Genomic DNA, 19,683 nt, shown 5'->3' on the forward strand with positions numbered 1-19,683 from the left:
ACATTCATATTGTGCTTTTCAGGACACTCAAAGCACTTTACACATTTTCGGGGGGAATCTCCTCATCCACCACTAGTGTGCAGCATCCACCTGGATGATGACATGGCAGCCATATTGTGTGTAGAGGAGACAGAGAGATGAAACCAATTATGATATGGGGATAGTTAGGAGGCCATGATGGACAGAGGCCAGCGGGCAAATTTGGGTTAATACACCGGGGTTAAACCCCTATTCTTTTTCAAAGGACATCCTGGAATTTTTAATGACCGCAGACAGTCAGTTTCTCGGTTTAAGGTCTTATCTGAAAGACGGAGCTCACTGAGCGGCATAGACAAATTACCATGTTTGTAAATATCCAGAATGTATGCACAGCGAGGTTGCAAAAAAACAGTGAGGGAATGACATCTGATGCAGTACAGTTTGTTGTTGTACACTGAAAAAAGTGTTGCATGCAGAACTGTTGCAAACAATTAATTTGTGTTGATAATGTTCAACTTAATTTGTTTGTTTAAATTCAACACAATTAAATTGTTTACAACCACTTAACATTAAAAAAATGAGTAAATCCAAGGAATCATCTTTGAATAATTTTTTTCAGTGTATTAGAGATTACAAGTTATTAGTTATATTGATTACATATTATATACATTATTTACATAATGCTTTCATCGTATTATAACAGCTTGTCACCCAGTGATAAGCACAGTTATTCTGCAAAATTAATGTTAAAGAGAACAGCATTCGTCTGACAGGTCTATTTGCGATAGCACCCTACCAATGAATATTGGATAAGATGAAATTGCCAAGCCGCCAGCCCAAAATATACAACTCATTGAAACTCCAAGTGTTTTTACAAGAGAGAAGTTAAAGGCCTGCAAGTCTTTGGATGTCTACAATTTTGTTCGGTGTGGTCATGTGCAAGAAATAATGTTCCATGATGACCAGATTGAAAACTGTGTTAAAAAACCGAGGTTCTGCCTAGCCAGAGACAAGACAGAACTGTACAAGGCCTGGGTAATCATTATCAAGCAAAACAACTGCATTCTGACAGTGAAGTGCACCTGTACGGCAGGGTATGTAAACTTACATTTTCACATTTCATTCTAAGCATTCAGTGTCCGCAGTTTAATTAACCATATTTACCTGTTTTTGCTGAAATCATACATTACTGCAATCAAACATGAGTAATGTATTTATTCAGCATAGCGTGAACTTACCAGATATAAAATGAGAACTGCAGAGTCAAGCATTTTTAATTAGGTTCTCACTCCAGCTCTTAATGGCTGTTAGCCAAAGACATCTGCGGTTGGCATTATAAAAGCAGTGTGGTGTCTGGTAAAATTGAAGTTTTTTTTTTTTTGGACGTTTGATTTTGGCATCCTACCACAGAATTGCAACCGGTCTTTTTTTGCAATCGGTATGCGCAGAGAACCCATGTGACGTCATGTGTGATGTAGGTTGGTAATTCCTCTATAGAGTCCCCATTAATATACTGGGGCAGTAGGACCCCCACAGACTGCAGGTTGAGAGCCCTCTGCTGGTCTCACCAACATCCCTTTCAGCAGCAATCTAGGTTTTTCCAATGTGGTTTCCCTTCCAGGTACTGACCAGGTGCAGCCCTGCTTAGCTTCAGTGGGTGACCATGCGAGAGTCGCAAAGCTAGCTGAAAATATTATTGTTTAATAATTAAACCAAACATTTTTGTTTTACTTATCACAATACAACTTGATTGAAATATAAGTGGTGTTGGAAATGTAAATCTTAAAATTGAAACATAATGTTGGAATTAAATGCTGTTTTATTTATTTTACTAACAAAATATTTTGTAGTATAGCATATATCATAAATATTAACAAACAGGCAAGCCAATTTCCTTTCTTAGAGAATGAGTAGAAATAAATATTTGTAAAATAGTTTTTATACCTTTATTGTGACCCTTTTTTCTAACATCTTAGCTTAATACTAAATTATATTATTTTTTATATACATATTTATATATAAATCAAAATAATTAAAATTAAGTATAATTCAAATATACTGCTTACTTTGATTTTAAATGATTATTTCATATATAACATTTCCATATTAACACTGATGGGCAGGATCTGAAAGCAGCAAAGAACCATTTGTTTACTTATGAAGCTTAACCTGTAGGAACTGCATTTCAAAAAGAAAGCAAACCAGCACAGGTAATTTAGTAAAATCAATTCAGTTTATTGTAGCTGTATCAATTCCAGCCAGTGCACAGAATTCATTAATCACCGCACCAATGTATTTCTCAACAATTTTTATCTTTTTTTTAATATTATTTCATCACAGCACCACTGCAGACTGTTGTTTTAAGGGTGGCAGAAAAAATCAACACAGCTAGAAAATAAAATGGTTTGTTGCCATCATGTGGACAAGCATGAGGAACTGCACACAAATCACTTTTCATCCATCAAGTTGTTTACAAGGAAAGGAATAGCTAAGAAACATAACAGAACAAAATAACTCATATGCACATGATAAATTCACAAAAGATTAAGACTATTGTTTTTCAGGCAATATAGTCATTTCATAAAATAAAAAAGCTATCATTAAAGGCACACTGTTTTAAAGGTAGATTTACATTGATGCTTGTGTATGCTTATTCATTTATCAGCTGATGTCTCATAATTTAAAGGATTTCCTAGCAGTGCGAGTTATTTACTTAAAAAGGCCCTAAATTTAAAGGGTTAATTCAACCAAAAATTTAAATTCTGCCATCATTTCCTGACTAGCTCATAATCTGTTATAAAACATTAGCTTCCATGGTACTTCTTCAGCACTCTTCAAATATAGAATACTTGAAAAGTGTTAAACAAAAGAAAGAAACTCAAAGGTTTAAATGCACTAGAATAAATGATGACATAATTATAATTTTGTGTGAAGTCACAACTGTTTAACTGTTAATGATCAGCTCTAAATGTGGATACACACATGCAACAAAATACATTCCCACATATGTGAAAATCCTTAAAATACTCAAGCCTAAAGGTTGAAAAATAATAAAACTCCTTCTAATTCAATTCCAGTTCATGAAAGTAAGTTTAAAAGTTTGCTACAGATTATCAGGAATGTCCACGGTTTGGTAACAGTTTGCTGAAAACTGAAATAAAACATATTTGGGGGACAAAAACACATAAATAAGGCAAAACCTCTTTTTCTTTTTAATACGTCCAACCGATACACACAAGAGCTGAAATGTTTAAAGGAATAAAGAGCTCTTGTCAAAATGACCCACACTCTGCTTCTGCAATCCGCTTTATCCTCCAATTTGCACAATAGAACAATTTTCCTGAATTCACCTATAAGCTCCTAAAAAATGAACACACTTCGGCCAGGAATGTAAACCTCCGCAGCACAAAATGAGCCAAAACTCACTGCACGGCTAAGGAAACGAATGTGTATTGAAATTTAATCCAATTATATGCAAGCAAAGGGCTGATGTATAATTCAATTACAGCTATTTGTAATTAGAGAGGATCAGAAATGTGTGTTTTTGTGGTCCATCAAATGTTTTTCTTCAGGAAGCATCCGTGTCCCTTCAGGCCATCATTTGGAGCCTTTCATTACTTCAGTCTAAGCTTCACCAAAGCCAACTGTCTAAATGCTGAAGACAGTAGCAGGACTGCTGGAGGATTGACGTCAGCTCCCTGTAGCTTTGCTCCTTCCAGTTCGGAAGTAGTCTTTCATTGTTAAGAGCTTGAAGTTTGGGGGTCCCTTCACGTAAGACCTGATACAAGCAGGGCCAACGGCTCTGTATGCGCAGTCGAGTCCGCCGGTCCAGAGTAATGCCCCGAACAATCTTTTTAGCCCGCAGCTCTCGTAGCGCTGGAAGGTTAAGTCTTGAAAAAACCAACCCTCGACTAGGCGACACATCTAAAAACTCGAGTGAAAGGGATTCGAGAGTGTACGAGATGCCTAAATTTCGAAGTGGTACAAGAACATGCAGCGTTAGGGACTTCAGATTGGGGAGAGACTTGGTCACCGTCTGGAGTGTGTTCGGACTGACTCCTTTGAACACCCAAAAGTACTTGAGCTCTAATATACGAAGGTGTTGAAACTGAGTGATGAGCGCAACTGATGTTTCGGACCAGTCGAAGTGCAAGCGCATTTTGGTGATCCTGGGACAGCTGTGGACGAGTCTGGCCAGGAGGATCTGGAAGTTATTGACCTGGTCCATCTTGGTGATGTTGTCTTGGTGAGAACTAGAACTGGTGTGGACGCGAAGGTCAAGGGGCTCCAGGAGCGTAAACGTCCAGTTCAGGTCTAAATGACTGAGATCCCGACAATGCACGTTCTCTAGAAGATGTGACAGAAGTTCGCCCCATTTATTGCACTGGTCGCCTAGATCGAAACTGGCCTTGAGAGTGAGCAAACTAGCACCACGGGATATAAGATGATGGGTGTAATGGTGAACCCAAGATTTCCAGCGCTCAAACTCGCGGTTGGATACGAGCAGACCCTCTTGGCCCAAATGAAACACCCCACGGCGAGAGTAGTCCGCAACTCTCCAGAGCTTTCCAGAACGCACTAAGCAACTCCAGCTCGAGCACACCAGGGCAGAGTTACATTTGTCCACCTCGCTGAGGAACGAGAGCACGTGGAGCTGACATTCCACCGGCAGGGAGTTGAAAGGGAAGTAATCATCGTCTGCTTTAGCCCTTCTCCTCGTATTAACAGGAACGAGGGCTCTCTTCCGCTGAGGCATGTTTGTCAGTGCTTGGTTAAATCTTCGAGATCATCCTTTTTTTGTCCCGCTCTCTCACATAGAGATGTTTGCCTGCAGCTTGTGGGAAACAAAACATCATTTATAATGTGCTCTTGGTTAACTCCAACACTGTTACAGCTGATCCAATTGAATTGGGGAAACAAATCATTCATTCAGTTTATGCAACCATGACAAGTGTTTTAATGAAATCATTTTGTTCATAAATGAAAGCTTTTGTTAATGTGCAACTCAACAAGCACAGTATTAAAACACTGGTCATCTACACGTTTTTTAACCTGCAAGATATTTCTCTTTTCACCTGATATTAGGATGTGTTTTCAAGGGGTGTGCAAATGTGATTTTATTTTAAAGGGCACCTATGATAAAAATCATATTTTGAAAGCTGTTTGGACAGAACTGTTTGTATGTATAGTGTCCACTGTCAAATTGGAGTAACATAAACCCAACAAATGTTTTTTTTTTTATTTCTTGACATTAAAATAGGATTTTTGGATCCAGTGATTTTGAGGCCCAATGCAACGTGATGTAGGAGTGAGATTTTCCCCACCCACTGAATTGATTGACAGGTGCCATGTTTCTATAATAACATGTATACACATGTCCACAGAACATTTTTTTTTTTTTTGCAAATAAACTGCGATTAAAAAGTCTGTTCCAATGCTCTGTGATTTTTATAAGCTTTTTATGTTTAAAACGTTTTTTAAAACAGAGCATTTATAATAGACAGTAATAGACAAAACGCTATCTAATTCTTAACCGCTATAATCACTATGGCTGTTTGGTGTCAGTAAACGCTAATATGTGCATGTGTGTGTGTGTGTGTGTGAACTGCAAACAGCATTTGTGTGAGCCTCATCATTTTAGAAAGGCTTGAATAAACTCCACAAATATATGAAATAAAGTTATTTGGCATTTTTGATTAATGAGCTGTATTTCAGCTTCAATCGTGTCTGTCTCTATCACCGACTGCTGTTTATCTGATGTAACGCCCACTAATGTTGGGCTGGGAGAAGCAGCTCATTTGCATTAAAGCCACAGGCTACAATAACAGTTACAATATACACAGACACTAAATTTGGCATATTCTGAAGACCATAATAAATAATCTGATGGAAATTTTGAGCTGAAACTTTACAGACATAGTCTGGAGACACCAAAGGCTGATCTTACATCTTGTAAAAGAGGTCAAACAGCTTCCCTTTATATCGCAATATTTAATATTTAAAAATGAACCTGCAAAACATTCATTTAAAAGGTGAAAGTATGTGTAAAATTGAGTGAATGTAAAATTATGCGTGAACTATATTGGTCTGTGTAGAGCTGCATTTCTCAAAAGCATCATAATCCTAATTTGATTGTTATATATTGTATATAAGTGGTCAACTAAGTTTATGATGATTTTGGGGAACGCAGCCCTGGACTGCTAAAAACTTGCAATTTTTTGGAGTTAGGAGGGGATGTCTTGGTCATTTGTGGCAGTTTGAACACTGGACCACAAGTGTTCACATTAAAAATGCAATCGAGGTGAAAACCTCTGGAACTCATTAAATGTTTTTAGACACCCTTTTCACACTGTATTGTCCAATATTTATCGGATTAAAAATCCTGTGAAAACAGGACCTTAGCCCTTTGTAAACTAAAAAAAACAACATTTTATTTGAATAGATTCAAATCATAAAAGTGTTGAATAATGTTAACAATTCATATTGGAGCAAACATTCTAATAATGAACACATTGTGTATCATATGCAAGAACATAGAGCATCTCAACAGTATATTGATCAAATGTATGCATTATATTAACACTTGTATCAGTCTGCGACTTCTATATTTGATGTTAAATTAAGAAACTAAATATATTGAGGTAAAGTTGGTTTTATATTTGCACATTCAATGACAACTTATGACATTCTCCCTATACTGTTTACTATGGTACTTTGACTAGTCGGCTGTAAGTTTGACTTCAAAACAACATTAGCACTATTTATGTGACTGTGAACAATGTTGTTCTTTGATAGTCATTTGGCTGCTAATATGATTTCGCTATTTAGAATTTGCATTCAATACTTTTATGAAATGTTATCATTAAGAAGAAAGTCTGAACAAATATAAGAACAACTTTACCTCAACACTAAATATAAAAAACGCTTAAAATAAAGTAGCAATAACTTACCTTTAACATTATAAGAGATTCCTGAGATGTCAAGATGATATTAACCTCAATGTCAACTTAGCATGTTACCGTTTTCGGTGCACTGATGACAAAAATTATCGTGTAATTTATTTTAAAACCAAATACTGTATGCAAAATAGCTGCACCGACCGCTAGTAACGCATAGTTAGCTTGTCACTGCGGCCTGATAATGTTTTAGCGACACGTAGAAAATATCTTATGTACGTTTTCCCTGTACTGTAATTTAACTTAAACTGGCGTGATGTTTTGATTGATCTCTTAATTAAAAAATAGCGCTGTATTTAGTGGGAATTGGTCAGCACTTTAGAGCAAACTATGCTGCTAAGCTGAGCTGAGAGTCCCTGTGAGAGGCTGTTGTTGTTCTCGGCGAATGACATCATCAGTGTGCGTGCTTCAGCCTCCGGTGTTTACGGCTGATCCAGGAACAGTTCTGCTGATGTTCCCGTCTGTGGCAAGCCACGATTCATATTTGAAAAAACTGATCCAAGGCCAGGCTCAACATGCTTTTCAATTTCTGCTGTCATTATTTCCGCATCTAGCGGCAAATGTTTTGGTCACATTTTTCCATCACTGCTTTTCTGTTCGGCAAATATATCACGTTGACTTAGCTTTTAAGTAAGAAATCAAATCGGAGGGATGTTTTACAGCGAGTATTTAATTGTAATTTAGTGATGGAAGGTCTGACATTTCTTTTGATCCAATCGATTCTTGTATTTGTTGTCATGCAAGAAAACGATATAAAATATACAAAAAGAACAAAGTTAGGCTACAAAACATATTGAGAGTTGCATTAATATTCAACCTACTAGCTTATAGTCATTACATCAGGGAAAAAAAGTCTAACATGCATCGATAGTGTTATTACATTTCCTTAAATTAAGTATAACTTGCATAAAAAATACATAAAATACACAAGTGGCCTACATTTTTTTGCATTAAAACATTAATTTATTTTCTTATGAAAGTGAATTTCCAATGATTAGCATCAGATTTATTATGAATTTAAAGTAAAAGGTGTAAAATATAGTAAAAAGTGTTCATATAGTAAAAAATTCAATAATCTCTTTACAGAACTTAAAATAAAGTTAACTCTGAGAAGTTGAAATTGAGAAATAAAACCAAATTACATTGCATTATTAATTTTTTGCCAATGTATAATTATTATGGATCATTTTAATAGAGTTTTACATTTTGCAACGTCGATGTTTTTAGATTCATTAAACATTTTTTAAGCAGTTGTTCTGTTACATCATCCCATTAATTCCATGTGACAACATGTTAAGTTTGGTATAATATAAACATTCTTCAGAAACTAAATAAAATACTTTGTGTTTTTTTTCTTAGATGACAGTTTTAATCAAATTATGAAAGAGCTCAATTTATTTTGTTGCCACTGTCATACATGCAGTTTAGTAGTTTCTGATACCGCACTTTGGTTGAGTGCAAAATTTTAGAACCCCCTATATTAGCCAAAAAAAAAAAGTAAGTGACAAAAGACAACACCAACCTGTTTTTACCAACATGTTCCTGGATTAACATCTATATTGATCCTGGAACAACATTTCAATCAGCCAATCAGAATTAAGGGATACCATTTACCATTTATGTCAATTTTAAGCATACAGTTAGGTTTATGCACTTCTATGTGATTGTCATACTATTATTTCCCTCTGATTTAGAAAATTATGATTGGGTTTAGGGGTAGGGACTAAGTATGGATTACATTTTCGAACAAAAAAGTTGTTTCATGATCAACATAAATGTTAGCCCAGGATTACATTGTACTTGGCAAAATCATGCACACCTGAGATGGGTACTTATTTGGAATAAATAATTAGTACCACTAAAATTCATTTTTAAAAGTTCGTTATTATGAATGTATTCTTGCCTTTCAACATTTCCCATCTATTTTGCTGAAAAGTATGGAATTTTGGACGCAGCGTTTGAATGCATTTGTGTGAAGAGATGCAACTGAAACCGCATGTTACATAATAATGACAACATAATAAATACTGCCTGTCCAGATTACATTCATACTATACAAACATACTTTTAGCAGTTGCAAAGTCAGTCTTCAAGAGACTATGTGACTTCAGAATTCAGATGCATTCTGTTCAGTTTGAATTTTGAAAGAAGTTATAAAAACCAGTAGTGTGAAGTGAATTAAAACATCAGATGTAGCAGACATCAGGATTAAAACATTTTGTTTACTGATCAGTGATCACCAGGAACTGTTTAGAAGCTCCCAAATCCCAATATATTTGCTTATTTGTAACAAATATCTGACACTGGCTGAAAATGTTAATTAAACATTATAGCACCTTATTATTTTCCTTTAACTTGATAGTGTTTAATTATAAGTGAGGCCTGTTTACTTGACAAGAAAATGCACAAAGAGTAGCTTTCCTTTTTGTTTTATTAAAACGTACATTAAATTATTTAGCATATTTTTGAAGGTACTGGATCAAAACATATAACTTAACATCTCTCACAAGTTATAATAAAGGGATATTTCACAACAAAATTAAAATAGATTTAAGTTCATTTACTCACCCTCAAATATGACTGTTTCTTTCTTTTTTTTTCCAGATATCTCTTGTTTCTTATTACTTTTTGATTCCGATATAAATGTCATCAACAGCTCCCAACAGTTACAGATTCAGAAAAACCAATAAAGGTAGCATAACTGCTCCCGATAAAACTTTTAGGTTTTCTAAAGTGAAAGGCTCAGTCAAGAAAAAGTTATTTGTAACAGTATTTACAACATCCTAGAGTCTGGATTTTGCTTCTTGTCACATAATGATGGATGATCTCAAACTCATGGGTTGCTGCAACCATAAAAAAATCTAAAGCTGCCAGCTCACATGTTTGTCTCCACACATAGATCCGTCTGCATCAGCAAGCTCATGCTCCAGACAGTTGTAAATACCCCCAGGATTGTTTTCCATGACCATGGATGAAAAGTAATAATGTTGTAAATAATGTTTTGTTTCTTGCACAGAAATACTGCTTCACTTCTCAAGACTTCAGCGTATTGCATGAGTCACTTTCTTTCTTTCTTTCTTAAATTCTCAAAGTTTAATTAGACTTTTATTTTATGAATGAGAAAGGACCACACTTTCAGCTTAAAATCGTATTTACTATTCTAATGAAGAAATAAGGATATCTTGTATAGTATGTGAGTGATTAGATTAACAACATTTCTTTATATTTAAGTGAACAAACTCTTTAATGTATTATATATTCAGACATGGCTGTGTATGCTTAAAGGTATTTTAGCTTTGGTTTTGCTTGTTGAGTTTTTATGTTTGTTTATTTTGTCTTGTAAATTTTCTTTACCATTCTTTAGTGACAATAATACTAAAATCGGTCAAGATTATGTTGAAAAATCAATTTCTAAAGATCATTTTCATTGTTCAATGTATGTGAAAACATTTTATAGCAACAGACTTTATTGTCACAATAGACTTTATTAAATATATATTCAATTACTAAATAGTTGTTAGTATTTGCATAAAATTCAAAAAATATTAGTATGCATATATGTTTACATATAATGTAACGTTACAACTCAAAGCAAAAGATAAGATAACTCTTGTATAATATAATATAATATAATAAAATATAATATAATATAATATAATATAATATAATATAATATAATATAATATAATATAATATAATATAATATAATATAATATAATACCACATTAAAGCTAAAGTAGAAAATGAGTGAATTTGTGCGAGGCGATGGTGCGGTGGGATGCTGTTGCTGCTCTACGGAAACACAAGCGCACTGAGCCGCAAGTGCACATTTAAAGGGGTACAACAACAACGCTGTCTTTGTATACATTAGAGTTTGTCGAGGCGTTTATAGCGCTCGATCACCATCCAGCCGCCTTTTCTTTGCGCGACGGTATTATACGGACATTTTGGGAGTTAAAAAGATGGATTGAGCGTCAAAGTACGGCCTATAATTCAAACATTTTGGGTCTATTTCTTTCCGAGGCGGCTCGGTTGTCCTGTCGTCTCTGTTGATCTGGAAACGGCCGCCATCTTGAATTTTAATGTAATATTTTCGAACAGTTTTCCGGCAATGTGACATTTTTGGAATTGCATTGGACTTTGATGATGGATACGGCTTGAGCCAGAAGGAAAAACGTGAGTATTTAAGCTAGATCGTCGATTCAGTATCCGACTTCACTCTTGCACAGGGCTGTTCCGGGTGTCGCCTAGCAATCGCAGTTAGCCGCACATTAGGCCCGGTGTGATGCTTCTTTATTTTCGGTTAATGTCAGTATCTATAAAAATGTGCTCAGAAATAATACTTATCCTGCACCAACATGCTCTTATAATAGTTATTATGATGCTGGAACATTTACCTAGAACTCTGTTTTAGAAATCGATGTTCTGCCGGTTCGGCAAGTCTCATTGTTTTGTTAGCTCGATGCTAAGCTAGTTAGCATATATCAAGTGCTTTTTACTGCTAATTTAGGGTGTTAGCCTTATGTAACGCAACATAACTCGTTGATTCGCACTTTAAAACATCAACGTTGCTTACAGTTTAAGTAAAGCTATAATTTGATGTGTAACCCTAAATCCGCGTGTTAATGTGGTTTGTGTGGGGATTTAAATGCACCGTCGCTAATATGGGAGTGTTTAAGCCACTACGGGGAAGTGCATTAATGTAACAAATCTGTGATATTTGTGCATACTATCAATTTTAGAAAATGTTGGTTTATTCGAGACGTCATTTCCAACACCATGTCGATTGAAATTTCTACGTTTGTGGGCAAAACCGGGCAGCTTATCTTATTTCCAAAAGTAGCCACGTGGTGGCGCTATGCACCTAAGAATAATTTAAAAGTAATCATCTCAAACATTTGAAGTGAATTCATAGTTCATGGCATGCTGGTAATGAAATGAACCTGTACTGTTTGTGTTGAAGTTGTTGAAGTATTATTGGCAATATAATCATATCAAAAGTACATTAAACAACGTTTTTTTTTTTTGAACAGGTGAAGTCAAATCTAAAGAAACAATTAAAGACGACAGATCTGACCTTATTCCCATTGTACCTGTCGCCGTCTTGTTGAATGGTTTCTCACAAGCACACAGAAGCTCAATGCGCCTTCTCCATACCGCCAGCTGGTATGAAGTAGATGGGAGAATCCAAGAACATGGTGCTGAATGGCAGGAGACATGGCAGAAAGTTCTCCAGTAATCAGCCCGTAAGCAAATCCAGGCTGCAAAACACACAGAGATCCCATCTTCGCCAGAACAAAGGCTCCCCGAGTGTCAGAAGATGCAGTCGACGTAAGTTGATAAAACAATTTATTGTATTTTACCAGTAGTTAGTTTTTCTATTAGTTATTCATGTCAAATGTTCAAACAGGTTGTGGTGGGGCGCCCCCGGAGGCAGAAAGGCGTCATGTTCCTTCATCGGGAATGACTGCCAAGGAGTTGTGCGAGTATGATGATCTGAGCACCAGTCTGATCCTGGATCCATACCTTGGCTTTCAGACCCACAAGATGAACACCAGGTTTGTGCTTGGTGAATTTGAAAATGGTATTTTACAGTTAACAAGAGTTTTTTTTCTTTTTATTTATTTATTTTTAATACATATATTTTTAAGGTTTCGACCAATCAAAGGCCGGCAGAGGGAGCTGAGGGAGATCATTGAGCTTTTCAAGAAGCATGACAACCTGGAGAAAGCTTTTCAGGCTCTGACATCTGGAGACTGGACCAGACATCATTTTCTCAACAAGACCAAGTCCCAGGAGAAGCTCTTCAAAGCACATGTAAATTTTAGCTAATGAATATTTAACTTTAATTAAAATTTTTCTTTACCTTTCCTGGGTTAAATATGTTTACAAAAATTTAAATATCATCTAAATTACTGCATATTAAGGAGGCTTGTTTGTTTAATGCAAGATTAATAATTTATAAAATTTCTATAATTACTTTAATGTTAATGTTTTATTAATATTACCATTATTTTATATTTAATTAAAATAAATGTATTATTTATACACATTTGCTGTGTTAAATTCAATTTAAAAAAACAAAAGCCAAAAAAAATGTTAAATTAAAAATGTAATCAATTAAAATTAGTATTAACATTTACTATTAAAATTACTCGTTTACTATATTTAAAGTAACAATGCAACAACTTTAAAAGTAAAGCATTTTAAATATATAAATATTTATTGGTATTTTCTTGGAACAAAATAAAATATAAATGCATTATAGATCTTATAACATTAAATAATATAAATGTTTTACATTTTAAATGTAATGTCAGAATTATTTACATTTACAATTTTTAATATTCATTTATATATTGTTTTATATGTTTATTTATAAAATGCAATATCAGCAATAAATATTAGTTTTTTTCTCTTTCATATTTCGACAGGTGTTTGTTTACCTTCGCATGTTTGCTTCAGACAGCGGCTTTGAGATCCTTTCTTGCAATCGCTACTCATCTGAGCAAAATGGAGCCAAAATTGTAGCAACAAAAGATTGGTGAGTTAACACTATATATATATATATATATATATATATATATATGTCAAATTGTCAACTTCATTTGCTGCTGGTTTTCATCATATGCTTTTTATCTGCACATTTCAGGAAAAGGAATGATAAAATCGAACATCTTGTGGGCTGTATTGCTGAGTTGTCTCCCAGTGAAGAGCGGATGTTGCTTCGACATGGAGAGAATGATTTCAGTGTCATGTACTCAACACGCAAAAACTGCGCACAGCTCTGGCTGGGACCTGCAGCTTTTATTAACCACGGTTTGTCTCTTCTAGATTCTGATCAATATGATGTGATCAATAAAAAATACCCAATTATCATATGTTGTCCTTAATAATAAAAATATTAATATTATTATTTTAATTTCTTACAGATTGCAGGCCAAACTGCAAGGTAAGTACATGTGATTGGACTCTGCTTTCTCAATAATGAAGGTTAATGAGGAATGGAAAATACAGTTTTGCTGATGTGTGGCATTTGTTCCAGTTTGTGTCAACAGGCCGAGATACCGCCTGTGTAAAGGTTCTACGGGACATTGAACCAGGGGAAGAGATCTCCTGCTACTATGGAGATGGATTCTTTGGAGAAAACAATGAATTCTGTGAATGCTATACTTGTGAAAGGTATCATGTGGTGCATTCCTTTAGTTTCTCGGGTTTCTTTTTGTGTTGTTGGTGGGAATTAGAAACAGCAATTCATATCATATTTTTAAATAATTATGCAAAGAAATGGTTTGTTTTGACATGCATATGCTTGATGTAGAAATTAATATGCAAATATGAATATGTAAAATTCAGCACTCTTTACACTACTGATACCTTTTCAAAATAAAAAATGTTATCAATTAGAACATTTTCTTGTGTATGATGATGATGATGATAATATTAATACTAATAAAATGCCATGTTTTTATACACCCTTATGTTTTAATTTTTAGCCAGTGTTTGAATTTAGTAAGTTAAGATAATAATAATTTGATGAAAAAACACTAATTTTTGTGGTCAACCTATGTGGTCATAGGTTGTGACCAAAAAAAAGGGCTTTTCCATCAAATTAATAGTTGTCATTTTTTAACAAATAAAAAAATTAGGAAGAAAATTCTAATAATATAATAAATCAATAGAAAATAAAAATTCAAGTGGTCTCTTCATTTTTTTCCCCACCAAACCTGTATGAAATATATTTGGCAATAGTGTTTATAAGCATAACCTTGTTGCTTTATTTTAATATATAATCTATTTGTTATTATACACTGTCACATAATTGGATCGAATAGTCATCTATTAAATGACATTTTTAAATGAAATATTTGTGTTTCAGGCGTGGCACTGGAGCTTTTAAATCGAAACCAGGGTTACCTGTTGAAGCTCCAGTGATCAATAGCAAGTACGGCCTCAGAGAAACAGACAAGCGTCTGAACAGACTGAAGAAGCTGGGGGAAAGTTGCAGGAACTCTGACAGCCAGTCTGTCAGTTCCAATGCAGAGGCAGACTCTCAGGAACCAACCACTGTACAAACATGTGAGAGACCTGTAATACCAGACGTTTGATGCTAATAATACTGTTACGGCTCAAGCTCATCATTTCTTTTCTCTTTCTTTCATGTTTCTCCAGCATTACGTAAGAGAACTTCACAGTCCTGTGTCAAAAAGCACGGAGAAGCTAAGGCTGTAACAAGGCAAACTCTGTCAAGCACTCCTTCTTCTACCTCATCCTCTAAACGAAGTCAAGCGAATATTTCAAGTTTACCAAAGAGACTTAAGTCAAAGCCCACACAGACTTTGTCTAAAGGAAGACGACGCTGTCGAGGCCTATGGACGAAAGGTTCTAGCCGAGTGAGCGCTAGCGGAAATCTCAAAGAGTCCTCTAGACGAGACACAGACAGACGTAGATCTGCAAGCAAAGGCAGTGTTGCGCGTTCATCAGAAAACAATCGGAGCTCTTCAAAGGGTGCTTCCCCATGCAAGGACAGCACACTTTGCCCTTACAGAACTCGTAGGTCCACGAGGACTTCTCTTGGTGCTCAGGGGGCTGAAGGCACAGAGGCTTCAAACCACCCGGCGAGCCCGAGCATTGTCCTCAAGTCAGAGCCTGGAGAGTTCATTCCTGTGACACCTGGGCACCAGATGAGCACTCCTAGTTTGGACTCCAGCTGTCCCAAGAAAGGGACTTGTCCTCGACGCAGAAGGACAGTAAAACAGGAAGACTCCTACGGCGAGTCCTTCGTCCAGGAGGGCGTTCCAGATCTGCGGCACGCGGTTCGGGCTGCAGATGTAGCAGACTGTGGGAAGGTGGTGCTCGGCCTTCCAGACCGCCACCAGCACTACAACGGCTCCTCTAAGAGCAGCAAGGCCCTCCGTCGAGGGAAAGGCAAGAAGAAGCGACAGATCACACGCTATGACGCTCAGCTGATTCTGCAGAATAACTCAGGCATCCCCAAGATAACACTACGCCGGCGTCGAGACAGCAGCAGCAGCAAGAATGAGCCCAGAGAGGCCAGCTCCTCAAGCTCCTCCAAAATCAGCATCAAGTTCAGCAAGGAGCACGAGAAGGACCGGAGCAGCTCGTACGTAGCCAAACTCAACAACGGCTTCAGCCACGGACCGCACAGCAGCTCCACCAAGCTCAAGATCCAGCTGAAGCGGGAGGAAGACCCCGCCAGCTTGCACCGCACTTACCCGGAGGACGTCACCTTGGGCATCGTGCAACGAGACGCTGCGGACGTCCTGGATCACAAGGCAGCCGCTCAGGTAGGTCAGGACATGGAAGTGGAATCGATGTCGTCAGAGGACGACGACGATGACTACTTTGATAACGAGGATGATTTCATCCCGCTCCCACCAGCAAAACGCCTGCGCCTCATCGTGGGCAAAGATTCCATAGACATTGACATTTCCTCCAGACGGCGAGAAGATCAGTCGCTCAGACTCAACGCATAAGCTGTGTAAATAATCCATTGTCTCAATCATGTTCATTTTGAACAGATGTAATTTAAATAGAAAATGCAAATGTACAATTAAATCATGGCAAAGTATCTTTCTTTACATTTTAGTGATGGCACTTCTTTATTGTTTCCTCACTATGAATATAAATATTGTAGAAAGTGTACAGGTTATGTCTGAATTCTATCCACGTCTGATAACGTGCAAATGTTTGTTAGCATTCTGTCTAGCTTAACCATTCTATTCCGTAAACCTCTTGGCTTTCGTTTGCAAGACGTTAATCCACTTGGGAAACATATGCATGGTTTCACCTCTAAAGGTTGACACTTCATATTTCAACAACCGTGTTCCCATGCACAAGAATCACATGTCTTGCACCTCAGCTTGATCTGGCTAAAGGGAATCGTTGAACAAACGGCGTGTAAAGGAGCTCAAATTTATACAAATCGTTCCGCTTTTTTTTGTGTATCAAAATCCTTTTTATCATGTGTCAGATGTTTTGGCCATGGAGGGCCATGGTGCTCATTGTGGTGGCCTGGTGCTGGTCCATTAAGATATTGGACGATTGAATTATTATTCTGTGAACGTCAGACCTTTTTTGTGTGACCTTGGAAGTCCATAAAGAAGTGTGCCTACGGATAAAAGTCCTCAAGAGATGAGTTGTGCTGAATCGTCATCAATCAAGAATCTGTTTTCCTGAGTCATGGTCATTGTGGTATTCAGTACATCAAATTGACTGTGGCTTTGTGTGCATTTTGTGCTCTGCCTAAAAAAAAACTTATAAAAATGGAAAAAAAAATGCTAAGGTATTCAAAGCTGTTGTTTGTGTTTCCATTGTTGATCCTCTAAGTAGGCAGCTGCCATGTTAGGCTATTATTATTTGTACTTTTTTTCCACTTTTCATTTGCATTGCATACTTTACATTCTGTAGTGTCAAAAGTCTGCCGTCTGTGGGCTTAAAGAAGTTATCAGCTTCTTATCCTAACGATCACAAAACTCCTATGGTCTCAAGCTTACAAACTGACTCTTAAGAGCATCATGACAGTAACAATGTAGGATGTATACATAATCTGGGGGCATACTGTTCACTCTGTATATTCTGGGACTTGTTTTTATTTAACTGTTTTAAGTACTTGAAAACTATAAAAATCATTTTCAAGATATTTTCTGGTCTAATGTCGTTATTAGATGTATCGTGTGGTTTCAGGCTGTTTGGTTACATACCCTGCAGTTCTTAATGGCGATGATGTGTTGGATTTGAGAGTACCATTAAATCCAAGCTGAATGCATTAATCTAATTATTACACACACACACACTTTTGTGTGTGTGTGTGTGTGTGTGTGTGCGTTTTGCTTATAACAAGGAAACCAACAAGCATGCTCTGGGGAATGTGTAGGACTAGATATTTTCTCTTAAAATCACATGCAAAGTTGGGCATTCATTTGTGCTTTTTTTCAGTAGTGTTTCCGATTCTGGCCTTCATGAACCACATTTAACATTTTATATGCATTAACACACCTGATTCAGGAGCTAGGAATGGTTTTAAAACTTTATAGAGGCCCCCCTCGTTACAAACCCATTTCCTTCCAGGTGTCTTTTTTCATGGGTTTAAACAGCTAATATTCAATTCAAGTTTATTTGTATAGGACTTTTTTATATATAAACAATACTTACTGTTTCAAAGCAGCTTTACAAAAGGTGCACTTTATTACATTACAATCAAATCAAGGTAAAGTTACAATCAAATATAGTTTATTATATACAGACATCAATAACCTCAGTACCCTGAATTAATATCCAGGGTATATCTGCATCTGTCCACCTAAAACCGCCCACATAACTAGACAATTTGCTACTGGGATTTTAATTGGTTTTCATCACTCTTTTTCTCTACAACATCTTTTGGCTATTTAATAAAATTGCAAAATACTGTTTCATTTGCCGTGTTATTTTCAAACAAATGGCGGCCATACAGTGTTGTTCACACGTGATTTTGTGTTCATTCCTGCTGCGTTCCCGTTATGGCCATGTGACCATAGAAGACCACTGTCTGGAGTCGGGAATTGCACATGGTGCAGAGACGTGTGAAAGCACACGTCTGAACCGCAATACAAACGCCCCTTTAGTTTTAGGTATCAGAATTTAGGATAAGAGTAAACCAGGCTTAATTTATGGAACAAACTACACATTGTCCACTAAATTATGCATTTGATAAATCCAACAAAAAGTGTTCGTTAAAAAAGGAATGTAATTTTTTAATGAGGCTGCACTAAACAAATAATAGTAACTTTATAATATAAAATATATATGTAGCCTAACTTTTTTTGCATGTCTGTCCTTGGCTTTATCACTTGTGAAAATCAATGTTTTACAAAAAAAAAAACATAAACATGTTCATTATTACTTATTTATATATCAAGTTCATCTTAGGTCAGACAAAATATAGCTACACATAATATTGATACATATATATATACGCACAAGAAATTATCAGGAAAACATAATTATACACTAAATAAGTATATAAATAAAATGTAAAATACCACATATATAAACAGATTTACAAACATTAGATAACATTAAAATAATATAAAAAAAACAAACAAAAGAATAAATAAATAAATAAATAAAATAATATAAATATAAATAAAATATAAATACATAAATTATACAAAGAAATTAAAGGAAAAGGGGCAATTAAGATATAGGTGTCTCCCTAAATAAATTAGAAAACGGCTCCAGACTTTCTGGAACTGTTCAGGCCGTTGATTGTTGCGAACCGAATCTTTTCTATTTGAAGAGCATGTAAGGAATCAAAAACCCGTTGACGATAAGAACAAGAGCCATGGTCACAGTTTAATGGTAACCATAAATTACCCACGGTTTTGCTACACTAACCATATTTAAACCATATTTGTAGATACACTCTGGTTGTCCAACTGGTAATCAGTCTGACAAAAAAGTGACATTGTCGTGTAGGATAAGTAAACCCAATGTCTTGATTTGAAGAATAATAAACTTATTTTAAACCAGTCAAATTAATTTTGATCGTTTTTGTTATTTTTTTGTTATTATTATTTATTTCTTTTGAGATAAGCTATGGAAAAACATGTATTGCATTTGTATTATGAAAGTTGTAGGCTGTCGGTTTCCAACGTTGTTTAAAATAACTTCTGCTGTGATCAACAGGAAAACAAATTCAGAAAAATTTGAACCACTTCAAGCCTGAGTGATGAGAGAACTTTCA

At 35.9% G+C, this 19,683-nt stretch overlaps 2 protein-coding genes across 9 annotated transcripts; one reads left to right on the plus strand and one right to left on the minus strand.

The window, feature by feature from the left end:
* Nucleotides 1-3,407: 3,407 nt before the first annotated feature.
* Nucleotides 3,408-7,280, minus strand: si:dkey-12e7.1. Its single transcript, NM_001044713.2, is given in 2 exon segments — nt 3,408-4,813; nt 6,930-7,280. A coding segment is annotated over 1 exon segment (1,125 nt). The 5' UTR covers nt 4,736-4,813; nt 6,930-7,280; the 3' UTR covers nt 3,408-3,610.
* A 3,463-nt stretch (nt 7,281-10,743) lies between these two features.
* kmt5b (lysine methyltransferase 5B) lies at nt 10,744-17,598 on the plus strand. Of its 8 annotated transcripts, none has more exons than XM_087292629.1 (10): nt 10,744-11,243; nt 11,969-12,266; nt 12,346-12,493; nt 12,587-12,752; nt 13,370-13,479; nt 13,588-13,754; nt 13,868-13,887; nt 13,981-14,117; nt 14,815-15,014; nt 15,108-17,598. In XM_087292629.1, exons 2-10 carry the CDS (start codon nt 12,113-12,115, stop codon nt 16,430-16,432), a joined length of 2,427 nt encoding a protein of 808 aa, XP_087148755.1. In that variant the 5' UTR covers nt 10,744-11,243; nt 11,969-12,112; the 3' UTR covers nt 16,433-17,598.
* Nucleotides 17,599-19,683: the final 2,085 nt, after the last annotated feature.

Source organism: Danio rerio, chromosome 18 (assembly GCF_052040795.2).
Source record: "Danio rerio strain M-AB ecotype USA chromosome 18, GRCz13ab, whole genome shotgun sequence".
Taxonomy (NCBI): domain Eukaryota; kingdom Metazoa; phylum Chordata; class Actinopteri; order Cypriniformes; family Danionidae; genus Danio; species Danio rerio.